The 17633-nt window shown below is 42.8% G+C and overlaps 1 protein-coding gene across 1 annotated transcript in view; it reads right to left on the bottom strand.

Moving 5' to 3' along the window:
• Positions 1–794: 794 nt before the first annotated feature.
• ANXA11 (annexin A11) overlaps positions 795–17633 on the bottom strand; it is a 93318-nt gene continuing 76479 nt past the window's right edge. Inside the window, exons 11-15 of the mRNA XM_077453991.1 lie at positions 17412–17505; positions 10580–10675; positions 8426–8484; positions 5156–5278; positions 795–3268 (exon numbers count right to left, since the gene is read on the bottom strand). Coding sequence (XP_077310117.1) covers positions 3209–3268; positions 5156–5278; positions 8426–8484; positions 10580–10675; positions 17412–17505 — 432 coding nt within the window. The 3' untranslated portion in view covers positions 795–3208. The remainder of the gene's footprint in view (positions 3269–5155; positions 5279–8425; positions 8485–10579; positions 10676–17411; positions 17506–17633) is intronic.

Genomic DNA, 17633 nt, shown 5'->3' with positions numbered 1-17633 from the left:
TATTGTCATTCGTAAGCATTATAACATTATAACATTTTATTATTAGATCAGCACATTGCCCGCCTTTCCGCAAATTACTTTTAGAAAAAAATTTTTTTTTATATATCTCCCAGTAAAATGGTAACCCTGAACAAGAAACCTTTGCTCGATATATGATCGTACTTTGACCATAAGATAGGTGTCTTTCAAAGAATGCACCATTTAGTGTCAATATATTTGGTAAACATAAGCTATACATTGTGCTATAATTTATCAGATATTTGTCTTGCAGACTCTAGATCAGGGATCTCAAACTTGCGGCCCTCCAGTTGTTGTGAAACTACAAGTTCCATGAGGCATTGCAAGGCTGACCATTACAAGCATGACTCCCACAGGCAGAGGCATGATGGGACTTGTAGTTTCACAACAGCTGGAGGGCCACCAGTTTGAGACCCCTGCTCTAGATGAAGATTATCCCAACTTACCTTTGAGAAGCCAACATTTTATCAATACAGCTATTCTTTCATGCACTTTGCGATACATAAAAGTATTTTAATAAACCATGAGCCTGTGTTCTGGTGTTTTGTAACAATATAATGTTCACCATTTTATTTTTTTAAATAATTTACATCACTTTATATTAGTAAAACGGTTTAAAATTGCCAGTGAACACAAAAATGTTATTTATTTATTTATTTTTTTAAACAAAAGTTAAATGTGCATCTGGTTTTATGCTTCTCATTTCATGAGACACTGCCTAGGAAGAAATGATACATAGGCTGCACTTGGCACAAGATGAATAAACAGCCTCAGACTTGGACTGTAAACTGATTTAATTGTACATCATATTTTGACATATCTGTAAAATTGATATAAATTTCAAGCACAATATAAGCACATCACTATTGTTTTTTCCTTCAACTTATTGGAACATGACACAAAATATTTTCAGCATTACAAAGATTGGCCACAGCATGATATGGGAGTTAATATGTGTGCAAACAATGTAAAAACATACAAATAGTGGATTGCTATTTTAGAAACTAACATTATAAAAACACATTTAATAAAAAGATTGTCATTTCTTTATGGCCATTATTATAGGTTTGTCTGAAAACATACCAATCCTATTGTAAATAAAGAGATGCAGTTTGTACAGAAACATTGCTATTATAATCCAATAAAAAAAGGCATTACATGCATGGTGACTTAAAAAAGATTTTGGTGACAAGAATACATCTTCCACTCAGGATTTGTTGAATTCTAGGCCTAAAGCATTCTGGGACTGAACAGCTCTCTATTCTTGTCCATACATTATAGTCACTGCCACTCTGATCATCAGAACACAGGGAGAGTTATTCCTGAAGATGGAGCAGAAATTTGCATTCATACCTAACCTATCCTAGAATCTGGGCAACTTCTCTCCACTTTCATGGCCCACCATATCCACCTATTTTACAAATAGGACTTATTTGTAATTATTATAGGACTTATAGGTATTTTCAATTACCTGGGTATGTATGGTTTTCCACTCTGCCTGTAATTAAACTTGACTGCCATTTATGTCTACACTAACCTGTTCCAGGCCATCACCTGACTGGCTGCTATGAAGCATACAACTACCATTTTGTGCTCTAGTAATGTGTGTATATGTATATGTTTCAATGACTTGTATATCATGCCTTTGGGGTCTGGTAAATTGTTAACTGTTTTCAGATGTTGAACTAGAGTCAAAATTGTAAATGCTGTCTGCCACCTTTATGCTGATTACTCCCCATGCCCTGCCATGTCCAACATCCTACACCAGGACAAGTCACCCCCAATAGGGGATACAAATTGCCACAGAGGACACTGCTGTCACGAGTAGTGTTCCCGACTTGTTTTGTCTAACCCTAAAAAATAAAAGGGAAGTGAGGAGAAATCTCCCTAATGGCAGCCCTGGCAATAAAATGTTGGCAGAGCTTGTAACCCTTCCGCATTCTATTCACAAAAAAAAAGGAGGGAGCTGAGCTTTATTCACAACATCAACTTGTGAAGTACAAAATGATAAGTAAGCCTGAGTGTTGCCATAAGGATTTTCCCAGTTAGACATTTTCCAGAAACAGAGGACTCTATGCGATTTCATCCGAGAATAGTTGTGGCCTATGCACTACACTGTCAATGTTTTAAGGAGAGAGAACGGCATTGAAGAAAACTGGCTGTTTTGTAGACAGAGTAAAAAAAACACAATATAATTAGCTGAACAATCTAATATAAAAAGAGATATGCTAGTAAAACATGTTCCAATGGTGGGGCTTTACTAAAACTGGTGCACACAGAAATTGGGACAGCTGTGCATAGTAACCAATCAGCTTCTATTGTAAAAGCTGTAGGGCTCTTTCACACGGACGTGTCCGTGCACAGAGCGCACTCTGCTCAGCGGGGGATCGCTCCGTCGATCCCCACTGAGCAGGCAGGTGACATGTTCATCTCTGCACACTGTGTAGGGATGGACCTGTCAGAGCGTCGCTCTCCCCTATGGGGGGATCGGATGATGGACCGTAGAGTCCATTGTCAAACGATCCGATGATGGATGGAAAAACTGTTTTCCTCTGTCACACTTTTTCGGATCGGAGCAGGTTGGATGTCAGTGGGCATATCACCGCTGACATCCGACACTCCATAGAGGTCTATGGAGCGTCCGTTCAGGTCCGCCTAACAAACTGACAGGCGGACCTGAACGGATCGTCTTTGTGAAAGAGGCCTAATTGAAATTGAAGGTAGAAGCTGATTGGTTACTATGCACAGCTGTACCAGTTTTAGTAAATCTTTGTGAATGTATCCATTTACAGGGATCTGACTATACACATAATTTCTCTACACGTCAAGAAAAAAAGTGTAAGACATATTTGTTTTTATTCAATGAACCAGGGCAAAAACAATAACGGTGCTGATTTACAAAGATCAGTAATCTACTGCAATTAATGCTAAGCCATCCATTTACCTGACTGCAGTAACCTGAAATCTAACTGCCTGTTCTGGATTACAGCACATTGTAAATCATCACTGCTTCTGGCATTGATTTACTGGAGTAACAATTGTGGAGGACAAGGTCATGGTTCAATAGTCAGATGTCAAAATGTTTCTTTTCATATATTATAGGGTACCCAACTCAAGGCATGTCCATGCTTCAGCAGAAAACGTGAAGGGGAAAAAAGCCAAGAAAACATTCAGGATGAAGGACATGTACTTAGTCACTGCCATTACAAAGCTTCAGTAGGATTTTCCTGTAATCTCCAGATGTGTCACCCTATAAAAGAGAAGGAAAGCTGTAAAAATAGTTTCTATGGCGATTATCTCAAAAATCCCTGCAGGATATAGATACACACACACACACACACACACACACACACACACACACACACACACACACACACACACCTTAAAAATCCCTTTTCTTTCCATACTATTATTATTTTACATGATTTATATAGCGCCAACAGTTTACGCAGTGCTTTACAATGTATAGGGGAGACAACACAATTACAGTACAGTGCAATACAAAAGGTACAGGAGGGCCCTGGTCATAGAGCTTACATTCTAAAGGGAGGAGGTGGTGGTACAAAAAGGTAATAGCTGCAGAGAATGATTCGATGGGTGTGCCTCGGGGACAGTTGTTGTTAGGTGGGTGTGGGATAGGCTTCCCTGAATAAATGAGTTTTCAGGGATCTCCTAAATGTGGACAGGTTAGGGGCTGAACAGATATACTGGGGCAGGGAGTTCCAGAGGATGGGAGAGGCTCTGGAGAAGTCTTGAAGGTGAGCATGGGAGGAGGTAACAAGGGAGCTAGAGAGCAGGTGGTCCTGGGAGGAGCGGAGGGGACGATTTGGGCGATATCTGCAGATTTAGTTGGTGATGTAGCTGGATGTATTAGACCAAGTACAGTAGAGAAAATTTATTATTTTCAACCCCAGGGATGACAGTTCCTAAATAATTATCATTAAATAAGGTTCATAGAACAGACTCACAATGTACTGTATATACTCGCGTATAAGCCGAGTTTTTCAGCACTTTTTTTGTGCTGAAAAACCCCCCTCGGCCTATCCTCGAGTCTCACTGTGCCCATCTGCAGCCTCATGCACCTGATCTCCCAGTGCTGTGACATGCAGTCTAGTCGGCAGCCGTCCAGTGTAACGAAGTCCCGCCTTCTCCTCGTCCGTGACAGACGGAACACTGACTCACTGCTGGGAAACGGAATCAGTGTTCTGTCACGGTCGAGGAGGGGCTCTGTTACACTGGACGGCTGGTGACTAGACTGCATGTCACAGCGCCGGTATTCTGGAGATCAGGTACATGAGGCTGTAGATGGACACACTGAGGCATGCAGATGGCCACAGTGAGGCATGCAGATGGGCACAGTGAGGCATGCAGATGGGCACAGTGAGGCATGCAGATGGGCACAGTGAGGCATGCAGATGGGCATTGCTGACCCTCTTTTCCACTCACAGTAGCTGCTACATTTCTCACCCTAGGCTTATACTCGAGTCAATAAGTTTTCCCAGTTTATTGTGGTAAAATTAGGTGCCTTGGCTTATATTCGAGTATATACGGCAATTGAAATTTTGAAACATGATATAATTTAAAGATAAGGACTTATTCTGCATATGCCTTTATGAACTATGCTTTACCATCAATTGCCATGCAGCTTCTGAGTTAACAGAAAAGGACATTTGCAGTTACTATACAGTTCTAGTTTTTACACTGCACTGCTGTGTGCCCACTGCAGAGTAATGTGTTAAAAAGGTTGTAAACCTCCACAGGTAAGTTGTACCTATAGGTAAGCCTTATTCTAGGCTTACCTATAGGTATTGTAAATATCTCTTAAATGTTCGCCGTTCAGGAGATATTTACTGTTTATTGTGCTGATGATGTCATCGTCATATGCGTTCTCAAGGAACGGCCTCCCATGCTGTTTTTCAGGGCGAATGTGCCACGCATGCACGGGAGTGACTTCACATGGCTCCGGCCAGTCACAGAGCTAGAGTCCACAGCCCCAGAAAGAAGACGGGGAGAAGATGTATGCAGCCTGTAGCGCGGACGATGATGCATACTAGCACATTATGCCTTTACTTTGGAGGGAAGAAAAACCCACCAGGGTTTACTTCCCCTTTAATATCAATGTATACAAAGGTCTTACCGTGATATCTGTGTACAGTGACTTGCCATACATCCTCTTGTACTCCTGGCGGATATCCAGCAAATCTACTTCGCTACGGGATACCATGATACGAATCAGGGTTTTATCTTTTGTGCCAGCACCCTGCACACAAAACAAAGATAAGTCAGGTTAAAAGTTTTCCTTACACACCACTGACAACATGACAAAACCATGGCATACTATACTATTTTCCACACAGCACTGCCACATTTCTCATTTAACTCAAAACGGATTTTATTGGTACAAAGATACACAAAGTCCATCACAGAATCAGCACAATATACATGTTCAAGCAGCATACAGATAAAGGCACTTTTCACTTAGCAATGTCATGCACCACAATTGTTATAAGTTATCTCCCTATTTTAACAGCATACCACATGCAAAAATCAGTACGGTTCATTCGGGCCACAACCCCTGTGCCACCTGACCTGCCCTTACCACGTCAGGTGTTGTATCTCTATAACGCCATATTCCCCATTATATCTCCCCTTACACTTCCTAAATAAACAACCTACCCATAACCAGCTCCAGGGGTGACAGCCCGGGGGTATCAAGCCAGGGACCCCATAGTCGTTCAAATCTTCCCGCCCGGCCCCTGTGTTGATAAATGTACTTTTCCATGCTTAACATGTTCCCCATCTGAGTTATCCATTCCTTCAACCTCGGGGGGTCGCTCGCTCTCCAGTGTTGATGGATAAGTTTACGTGCTTGAAAAAGAGCTCTACCTATGGCCTCCTTAAAAAGGCACCTCCAATGGGAGATCGTCCATTATACCCAAAAGGCAAACCTTTGGATCCTGTGGCATCTTTACCCGGAAGGCCCCATTGAGAGTATCAATGACCCCCGACCAATATAAATGCAATTTGGGACAGCGCCATAGCAAATGAATGAGGTCTCCCCTGTCCCTGGCGCACCTGGTACATAGGTCCCCCTCCCCAATCCCCATCTTATACAGTCTAACCGGCGTGCGATGCACCCTCATTACAATGTACAGTTGTGATGATCGCTGTGCCGTGTTCAGCGAGCAACCCTGCATTGCCTGTAGGGCCTCAGCCCATTGGTCCTCCTCAAACACTCCCACATCCCTTTCCCATGAGGCAATTACCCTTGCGTGGAAACCAGGCATAGATGCATTTAGTAACATACTGTATGAACTGGATATAAAACCCTTGAAACTGGTAACTTCTGTCACATAACGAAAGATTGGGGTGGGAGATTGTATCCAGGGACTATTTCCTGCCTGTGCCTTAACGGCATGTCTCAGTTGCAAATAATAGAAATACATACCCCGGGGGACGCCATATCTTTCCCTCAACTCTGCAAAAGAGAGCAGTTTACCCCCAGAAAAAATATGAGTCGGGAGAGTGACTCCGTATCGTCTCCAACGTTCAGCACAAGTCAGACCAAGCAGCTCCCCATAATACCGATTATTCCATATCGGACTATACTCCGTGAAGCCCTCCACATTTTGTAATTGACGTGTTTTATTCCATATTTTTTGAATTAGGGCATACGTTGGGAACAGCTTGTTAGACTTGGCGAACGATAAGGTTTCCAGGCCGGCCACTACCCCGCCCGAGCCCGTGATGTGTTTTAGGAGAGCAGTGGTGGGATCACCCTCCCCTCCCCCAGTCTCCCGTCCGTTTGCTATGGCACGGGCAATATGTTGCAGCTGTGCAGCTAAATAATAAAGCCACGGGTTGGGAAGGGCCAGCCCTCCCGCCTCCTTGGGTTTCTGAAGCTGTTCCAGTCTTATTCTGGGAGGTTTGTTAAGCCAAATGAATGCTCTAAATAAGGAGTTAATAATTCTAAACATTTTAAGTGGAATTACTATTGGCGTGTTATGTTAAATATACAATAATTGTGGCATAAAAATCATTTTGATAAGGTTTACTCTGCCTATCAGCGACATTTTCAATTTAGCCCAAACTTTCGTTTTATCTCTAATCCTACTCAATAACGGGGAGAGATTCAGTGGTATGTATTCGCATGGCCGTGGGGTGACCCATATCCCAAGGTATTTAAATTTTATAGCAACCGGGATATCGTGTAGTGTGGGATCCTGAGGGGAGGAAGAATCTAGTAACATAATGTGTGATTTGGTCCAATTAATCACTAGACCTGAGAACGACCCAAAGTTCTTAACCACTTTCATGGCCTCAACCAGGGACCCAGACGTATCCCCCAGTAGCAGCATGGCATCCTCAGCATATAACATTCATTTTTCATGCAGCTGCCCATATTTAAAACCCATTATCAAGGGGTTACATCTCACCAAGGCTGCCATGGGCTCAATGGCAATAGCAAAGAGTAAAGGAGACAGAGGGCAGCCCTGTCTAGTCCCTCTAAATAAAGGAAAAAGGAGCTGACACCCTTCCCGCTTCCCTTATTACTGCAGAGGGGGAATTATACAAAAGTTGTACCCATGATAAAAAGCCAGGTCCAATCCCAATAGGTACCTCCATTCAATGCTATCAAAAGCCTTATGGGCGTCTAGCGATAACAGCGCCCTGTCTCCCACATTGTCTGCGCGGGACTGCACATTAAGAAATAAGTGGCGGAGGTTGATTGCCGTAGACCTTTCAGGTATAAAACCCGATTGATCCGGATGGATGATAGAGGAGATCACAGTATTTAGTCTCGGGGCTAGCACTTTGGCAAGAATTTTAATATCATTCTGTAAGAGCGAAATCGGCCTATACGAACCGGGGTCTAGCGGGTCTTTCCCTGGCTTGAGAAGCAGTATAATGCTGGCTCTTCTCATTGACTCCGGGAGGCAGTGTGACTCCCTTGCTAAGTTTAGGGTGCAGAGCAATTGAGGCAGTAGTACATCTCCAAACTGTTTATACACCTCTATCGGAATGCCGTCATCCCCCGGGGCTTTAGAATTGGGGAACGAGTTGGTAGCTATCAACATTTCCTCTATCGTAATGGGCGCCTCAAGAAATTCCACCTGGGGCTCCGCTAAGCACGGTAGCTCTATCCCCTGTAGAAATTCCCGAACCTCCTCCATAGTACAGGTCAACTTGGACTCATAGAGCTCAGAGTAGAAGGCCACCAACTCCTGCATCCACATTTCTCATTTAAATAAAACATTTTCTTATGCATAGCTAAAAAGCTACTAGATCAGGTTCCTGTATGGATAATATAAAGGTTCATAAGGGAGCTGTTAGATGCTAATAAATAGTTGAATATATCTGTGCTCCAGTGAAGGATCTTTGTTTGGAATATCTTTGTGCGACTTACCTTCATTGCCTTGTAGAGTCGTTCTGCAAAGAATGCTGGTGTGTTTTTAAGGCATTTTACTGAAAAAGACAAAGTATGCTCAGTCAGTATTCTGAATAGAGTTCTATGCTAAATGTGTCATGGTTATTATAGCCATATAGCGTTATCCGGGAACCTGAAAACGTGTATATGCCACAACAAAATTACACGTTGTAAATATTCAGTATCTATTTTATTACCAACAGGATTTATATTGTTGAAGCGCAAAAAAAAAAAAAAAAAAAAAAAAACAACAGGTGACTACTGCTATTTACAAAGAGACTGTCACTGGGGGGCATTTAGAGGTGCACATACCTGTAGCAGTCCCCCCAATCCTTTCTGCCATGGCCAAAAGCTGGGTTCTTCTGCCAGGTACAGATCTAACTTCATACCAGCAGCAGATCACAACCCTACCACCCTTGACAGAGACTCCTCTACTTCATCTGTGCATCAGTAACCCTTTGAAAACGCTTATATTACCAACCCATGAACCTAGATTTTATATACGATTTAATACACATTTTAAATGCAATTCTAAAACTACTTTATTGGCCATTTTACCGATGGACATACAGGTGCCTCGTACAAAAAAAAAAAAAAAAAGTCCTATATTTTTCATACTGTAGTGATTGAGCACAGCACAAATAAAATGGAAGATTATCTTTGAAAACACAACTTTGATAAACTAAAAGCTTCATTCAAATGCAGCATGATCCTTTATGCAGAGGCACATATTCGTGGATAATGGATATTCGTCCATTAAAAAAAACAAATATTATATGTATTATATCAGTAGAATATCTTTAATCTAACAGTGTGTCCAATGATCATACCTTACCTTGAGAAAATAGACAATATGATCATGAAACAAATAAATACAACAGCAATGAATGGTAAGAAAAAGTCTCACACTAAGGGCTCGTACACACAGCCTTTAAATGGCAACGCTTGGCTCCTATTCCTGCTACCAGCCAAGAGTCTCTGTAAACACCTGTACTGAATGTGGCTCAGTACAAATGTGTGCTGCTTCTATACTGTATGTAACGTTCAGGCTGCTCTGAATGTGGCTCAGTACAAATGTGTGCATCTTCTATACTGTATGTAATGTTCAGGCTTCTCTGAATGTGACTCAGTACCAATGTGTGCAGCTTCTATACTGTATGTAATGTTCAGGCTTCTCTGAATGTGACTCAGTACAAATGTGTGCAGCTTCTATACTGTATGTAATGTTCAGGCTGCTCTGAATGTGGCTCAGTACCAATGTGTGCTGCTTCTAATGCTGATTGTGATGTTCAGACTGCTCTGGCCATTTACATTCAGTGGCCGTCTGTACAAGCCCTTACAGAACATTAAGCAACATTCATAAAGCCAGCTCCGGGAAAACAGAATTGTCCTTTTTTTGTCAAAACTACATTTCTCTTGTTCTAATACTGATAATTTGGACACTGTTGCAGTGTCTATGCTAGATCCAAACAAGATATTGCTAGGGGGGGGTTTCTATACATAGACAGAAACTGCACATATAGAAGTGCCATAGCCAACAGCAGCCTCTGGTGTTAGATAGAAGCTTCAGAAGTTATAACTGCGAGGAGAGATTAATTTTAAAATAAAGATATAATGGTCTATAGCTTATACAACAGGAATGCAAGGACTAATAGCCAGCATACAAATGACCTCCGTGTTCTAGTCACATACACGTTTTTCATTACGAAGAAAACATGAATCTTTTGAATCAGTGCTGGCTTTATAAAGGCCACTCAACATGTCACTACAAACACTGCAAAATGGATCCAAAGTGACGTGAGTGAGCTCGGAATTACCAGATATCTTCAGGAAGCTTAAACAATTAAGGAAAAAAGGGAGAAACAATCCACATTAGCATCAACAAAAGCTGTAAAGAGATCAGCAACAGCACCAATAGAAGTAACCAGAGCGCACAATATAATGCTGATATTATAAAGAAAGGTAACAGTCTATAATAAGAATTGTATAACAGGTAAACACAGGACAATGTAGTTATAAAAGACACAAATTCCAGACATATGGCCACAAGCTAAGCTTGACTGGCATTCCACTGCTCTGCAGAGTATTCGGGAAGTCAAGTGGCAATGTATAGAACTAGGTCAAGCCACTTACCTACAGCAACCATTCCTCTCTCCAGATCCCCAGACATTTCCCGGCAGATGCTCTTCTCCAGCTCTCGGTTGTACGTTCTCTGGTATTCATAACACACTAAAATAAAAATAACATTCATTAGTTTTATACATGCAATATATATTTTATACTATATAAAAGTGATAATTGATCATCATTGTTCAAAACTGGATTGCTGAGGTCTAGTGTGTTTCCCCTAAAAGGGCCAACAATCTAAAAGATCACACTCATTTAAAATAAATGTGTCAAAAAAGAAAAATACCCTCACCCATCGCCCTCGTTCTGAGCCAAATACTCTCTGGTGCTTATACCTGCTCTGATTCCTAATTAAAAAAAGAAAAGCACAGTATTTCTGGGTATAGGGCAATATGTGACATGTCTCTCTACAATGGTTCTGGGCTCCTCCCCTCTGCAGAGTTCCCTCCTAGCAAGCCGCTTGCTATGAGGGCACTCGTGCGTGCTCTCTCCCAAGCCTCGTTCTGTATGTCCAGAAGATGCACAGACCAGGGCTCAGCCCCACTCCCTCACTAGCTTCCGCTGCTGTCTCTCAATGTCTGCCAATGAGGAGGCAGAGAGCAGCAGCTCTTTTGCACACTGCTGTATTGAGATCAAGCTCAGGTAAAGTATTTGTAATGTATTGCTAAGGTAAGTGTTTTGGGGGGGGGGGGGGGGGGGGGGGGGGGTGCACGCAATGATTATTTTTTTTTGCCTTCATGCATAGAATTATTATTATAACACAGGATTCATAGGGCGCCAACAGAGTTTGCGCAGCTCTTAACAAAATGAAGGCAGACATTACAGTTACTTTACAATTTGGTATAAGAGTAATCTGAGGGCCCTGCTCATTAGAGCTTACAATCTAAAAAGGAAGGGTCAATTGATACAAAAAGGTAATAGCTGTGGAGGATGAGCTGATGGAGAAAGTAAAAACGTGTACTAGTTAGAAGCAGGATAGGCTAAATTTAAAGAGAAGGATTTTTAGGGATTGTGTATAGATGGATAGATTAGGGGACAGACAGATTGGGATAGGAAGTTCCAAAGGATGGGAGAAGCTCTGGAGAAATCAAGGGGGCAAGCATGGGAGGAGATGGCAAGGGATCTAGAGAGCAGGAGGGCTTGGGAGGAACGAGGAGTGCAGCTTGGGTTGATATTTTATGACTAGGTTAATGATGTAGCTGGGGGCAGAGTTGTGGGTGGCTTTGTAAATTATTGTTAGTACTTAGAATTTTATTCATTGGGTGAGTGCCAGCCAGTGGAGGGATTGGCAGAGAGGGATGGGGACACTGAATGGTTGGTAAGGTGGATGAGTCTGACAGGAGCATTCATTATGGACTAAAGGTGGGATAGTGTTTGTAAAGGCAATCCAATGAGTAAGTTGCAGTAGTTGAGGCGAGAGATGACCAGGGAGTGAATTAGAAGCTTGGTGATGTCATTGGTTAAAAAGGGGCATATTCTAGAGATGTTGTGGAGGCTAAGGCAGCATGATTCGGACAGGGATTGGCTGTGGGCCTGAAAGGACAGTTCAGAGTCTAGGGTTACCTATAGCACGTGGGGATGTTGTGCCATTGATCTTTACAGAGAAGTCAGGGGAAGGGGGATGCGGGGGTGGAAATATTAGGAGCTTGGTTTTAGATAGATTCAGTTTGAGGAAGTGGTGTGACATCCAGGCTGATATGTCTGTTAGTAAATCAGTGATGTGTGAGGAGACTGATGGGGTGAGCTGAGGGGAAGAGAGATAGATTTGGGTGTCATTGGCATATAAATGGTAGCAGAAGCCATGGGAGGCCATCAGCTGACCCAGGGAGGAAGTGTAGATCGAGTATATAGTATAGGTCCAAGGACAGAACCTTGGGGGACTCCAACATTAAAAGGGGTTGTAGAGGAGGAAGTGGAATTGTAAGCGACACTGAAGGTGTGCTGAGATAGGCAAGATTCGAAACAATGGAGAGCGCAACCATGGAGACCAAGCAAATTTTGTTTTTTGAAGGGAAGGGGGTGGTTTACTGTATCAAAGGCAGCGAAGAGGTCCAAGAGTTAAGGCCCGTAACACACGATACGAAACTCCGATGGGAAAATTCCTACGACGAGCTGCCGCTTTTTGGATCGTTCGTACGGTGTTTTCAACAGCCAATTTCCCTTTTTCGTCAGACAAAAGCTGGATGAGCAGACTAGTACATTTTTGACGAACAACAGCTCAACGTCTGATTTTCAGGTGGTCAGTACAGAAATGTTCACACAAAAGTCGAAAGTACAAACACGAATGATCGGAATCAAGGAACGACCTGGAAGAGTTTTTACTGTTCGTAAACTAGAATTAACATTCGTGTCAAGACAATTGATGAAATGTTGAAATGCAGCACGCATTCTCATCTTCTTTAATGGGTTAATAATGAAACTGCTTTGCTGGCGATACTGATGTAGTTGTGCCAAACGTATTTTAAAAGGCATTTGCTTTGTAGTGATATAAATAAGATTAATATTACGGCTGTTTGATTTTTTTGGGGAAGTTACCACAACACAATTATCCCTGAGTTTTTAAGATCAAAAGATACAACTATGTTGGTATCCCTTGTTAATATTCTATTGTGTTGTTTTTAATGTAACTGCTTACTCCCAAACTGTCATTTGAAGATCAGAAACGATCTGAAAACTGGCCTCCATCACATCCATCCTGTCCTGTAAGGCCGCGTACACACGCGCGGACTGTTCGCCCAACTTTGTCCGTCAAACAGTTTCGGCAAACAGTCCGCTCAAAATTAGCATGGACGGACATGGCCACACACGACGAACGAACAGTTTGCTGAAACTGTGCGCGATGACGTGAACGGCACGTACGACGGGACGAAAAATACGACGTCCTATACACTGCATTATAACTTTCGGCGTGTAAATCCTTTCTGAGCATGCGCGCAACTTTGTTTGACGAACAAGCCTACACACGAGGGGACTGTTCGCTGAAACAAGGTTTCAGCGGACAGTTTTACGGAATTTCCGAAAAACCTTGTTCGTCAAACTGTCCGCTGAAACTGTCCGCTGAAAGCCCACACACGAGCGGACTGTCCGCCCAAACACTGTTCAGCGGACAAAGTTGGGCGAACAGTCCGCCCGTGTGTACGCGGCCTAATTGTTGAACAGAAGTGGAGAGTGTAAGTCAGTTGCACTGCCTCAGTGTGAACTGACACTAACCAGAGATTTTATCATGGAAATACTTGTTACACACATTTCTACACACTTCCACAATGTAAACTGTGCTAGCCTTCCATAGGAAACCAACATTTTAACCAGCCTTTCTCCTTAAATCCCATTAAGTCCCAGAACATTTTTCTTCTTTTTGTCAATGTTTTGGTGGTACACATTATATCCTCTAGGTTGTGGAGGCTACTCTAATGTATTATACATTTTTTTTTTTTTTTTTTTTTTTAGAACAGGACTTTAATTTGGTAGCAAATTTGGATAATTATATATATTTTCCTCATTTTTTATTGAAAATAAATAGTATAAAAATGATGAATAAACATGCATTTTTCTGTAATTATTTCCAATGCAACATTTACTTAATTTAAGCAGCCCCGTATGTTCACATAATATAATCAACAATGTCTACCAATTGAAATGATATCAAATAAGTGTGACTTAAGTAATGTAGCAGAATGGTAAAGCTCGAAAATTACCATATGCATTTTATTTTGCATCCACCTACACCAATGTTGGGGGTTATTACTGCATCTACTTACACCAATGCTGGAGTTATTTTTGCGTTCCATTGATACCAATGCTAGGGGGTTATTTTGGAAAGCGGAGTTGTTCAGACTTCCCTTTTCAAACCCATCTCAGCCACAGCCACCTACCAGTGCGGAGCATGTGTCTTAGCTTACTTCATTGACTCAGATTCACGCACTTTCCACTTCTGTTCAACAATTACAGGACAGGATGGATGTGATGGAGGCCCGGCCAGCCAGAGTTGAAGTTCCAGTAGCTCACACAGGCCCTGGGCCATCCGGATCATCTGTAGGTAACACCAGTGTACCACTACCTCTGGCTGTTCCTTCTCCCATCTATCTCCTGCCCATTTCATTCCTGCTAATCTGAAGAAAGACATCTTGGAAGGCAAAGATGTCAATTTGGCATCCCTGCTCATAGCGTCACTGGACGTTGTTGAGGACAAGGCTTATGCTTGCGGGGAAGTCTCGTGTTCCTCAAAACCGTGATCCTAGGCTTAACTGCAAGCTGAGCATTGCCAAATTTGTCCTCTCTTTTGGTATCTACAGGGAAGTTATTTGTGCAACCAGTCCCGGTAGATGAGAGGAGCTGGACCTTTATCTCCACAAGGTGGTAGATCTGGACCACAAATATGGTGGTTCCACATTCTACGATTACCACCGGTCTTTTTTCGGCTAAGGTCGCTGCTACTTGGGAGCAGTTTCAGTTGGTCACATTTTGGAGCAACATTGACACTGAGCTGTTCTGTAGGCATTTTGCCAGTCAAAAATCTCCAACTTGTGCCAACTGTCAATCATCTGCCCACACTGCTAACTGGTGTCCTAACCAGTGGTTCTTCCACAGGGTCTTCTGGTCAGACTCAAGGCTCAGCTGTGTAACAATTTTAACTACATGGTCTGTAATTACAACCAGTGCAGACTTCTCCATATTTGTGCCAATTGTTTCAGTGCACACCCCAAGTCTGCCTGTCCCATCAAGGCATCCAGTTCCTCATGACTGAGCCAGGTTAATATACCTAGGTTAGAGTTCTGGTTGATCCACCACCCTTCCCCAGCTCTTATGCCCCCTACACTTGAGCGGATTTTCTGTCGGAAAAAACTTGGATGGTTTTGCCGAAGGAATTCCGCTCAAGCTTGGCTTGCGTACACACGGTCACACAAAAGTTCTCTGAACCTTCGACCGTCAAGAACGCGATGACTTACAACACTACGATGAGCTGAGAAAATTAAGTTCAATGCTTCTGAGCATGCGTTGAATTGTTTCCGAGCATGCGTAGCAGTGTTGTACATCGGAATTTGTACAGACGATCGGAATTTCCTCTGATCTCAATCTTTTGCTGGCTGGAATTCTGCCAGCAAAAGGCCAATGGAACATACACATGGTCGGAATTTCTGACCAAAAGCTCACATCCGACTTTTGCTGGCAGAATTTCTGATTGTGTGTATGGGGCTTTAGGCATTTTCTTGTTGAAGGCTTTTCTGAGAATTTTCACACAGGCCTTTGGCATCGTTTGAGTGTGCCAATGTATTATCTGCTGCCTGCAACGCTCAGTTAGTAGATTAATTATTGCAGGACGAGTTAGCCAAGGGTTTTGTCATTGGGCCTTTTGTGTCTTCACCACTTAGCATGTGGAGGGTTAACCCCATTGGTGTGGTTAAAGGTGAAGCCAGTTCCACCTTTAGCCCTGTTGAGATTGGATTAGGCGCACTCGGGGTGCAGGTGTCTATCCTGTAGATGTATCACTGTCAAGAAACACGCTCAGGACGTACAAGACAGCATGGAGGTGTTTCTGTGGCTTCACGTCCCTCTATCCCTGCAACTGGGTGGGGGATGTTAACTACATGATGACTTTCATGGCCTATTGTCATGACAAGTTGTCACTGTCATTTAAACAACATTAAGCTATATCTTTCGGGTATTCAGCACTTCTAACTTCTCCATCCTGACAGACCGTCCTTTTTTGCAGCTCATCCTATCAAAGCCAAGGTATCCAGAAAACGCAGGGGAAACTAAGGGTGACACATTTGCTTATCCCCGGTCAGTTGTTCTGTGAACTAGCAGAGTTGTTGTCCCTTTCACCCTTTGGGGTGGATCCCAGCCTGGTCCTCACGGCAGCTGTCTTCCTCAGTTTCTTTGGTTTCCTCAGGCCTGGGGAGGTGTCCCGAGCTGGACTTAATGCACCAGTACTTATGAAAGGTAGTCTTACCAGGTTACCTGATCATTTTGCACTTCAACTCCCCAACAACAAGAACCAGCAGTTAGGGCAGGGTTTTGTGATCAATTACTACAAAACCAACGCTGTCTGGTGTCCAGTCAAGATCTTGGATCAGCTCTCCTCCATGTTTGCAGCAGCTCCTTGTGATAGCCCATTGCTTCCCTTCCCCACACAGACTTACTTCCAATCAGTTTATCTCATATGTTAGGATTCAGATTGCAAATTTGGGGTTGGACTCAAAACAGTTTTCGGGTTATTCTTTGAGGATTGGGGCAGCATCCGCAGCTTCCAAACAAGGGGTTCCATCCCATGCCTTCAAATGCATGGGAAGCTGGCAATTGTCTTGTTAGTCGGTACATTCCTGATCCCCATGTGGAAGTCAAACGTGCTTTTGCTACTTTGTTGGATTAATTATTTGTCATGTGTTACATTAAAATTCACATCACTGTACCTGTTTGGTGTCTCTTTTTGCCCTCTTTAAAAAGGTGACCATTGAACACCTCAGGTCGCCATTGGTTGGGGTTACGTCTCCTCCAGTATCCAGACTCTTGACTACAAGTTAAAAGGCTAACCATTGGCTAGCCTGCATTTGTAGGAGGAGTCGGCGTCATATAATCCCCCCTCCTCCCCTGCATACTCGTCGGCCAGCGTTTCGGGGTTCCCTCCCACCCATTCCCCATTTTTTCCACATTCCATACTCAAGGTATGCCCTCTTTTAAGCATACTCTCAAGGGCGACCATGGCACACCTCAAGTCGCCATTGGTTGGGGTTGCGTCTACCCCTGTATCCAGACTCTGACTACAAATTACCACAAATAAGGTTTTAAATAAGAATTACAGTTATTCTTTATTTGTCAAAACAGGGGTGCTTCTAATTACCTGCATTCAGATGTGCTCTGCTGCGTGTACAAAGAATGGCATTAAATTTGGACTCATCGGTCCCCAGACGTTTTTCTCCTGCAGCATACAGCTCCTGTAAATGCATTATTAACCTGTTAAATACTTACAGTTGTGTTCATAAGTTTATATAGCCCTGGCAAAATTTGTAAGATGTGGCCATGTTTTTAAGGCCCCTTGCACACAGGATGTCTAGCCCCTGTG

This window comes from Lithobates pipiens, unplaced genomic scaffold (assembly GCF_037356315.1).
Source record: "Lithobates pipiens isolate NorthernLeopardFrog02 unplaced genomic scaffold, aLitPip1_a1.2 Scaffold_25, whole genome shotgun sequence".
In the NCBI taxonomy this organism is placed as follows: Eukaryota; Metazoa; Chordata; class Amphibia; order Anura; family Ranidae; genus Lithobates; species Lithobates pipiens.
This window is presented reverse-complemented; position numbering and strand designations above follow the sequence as displayed.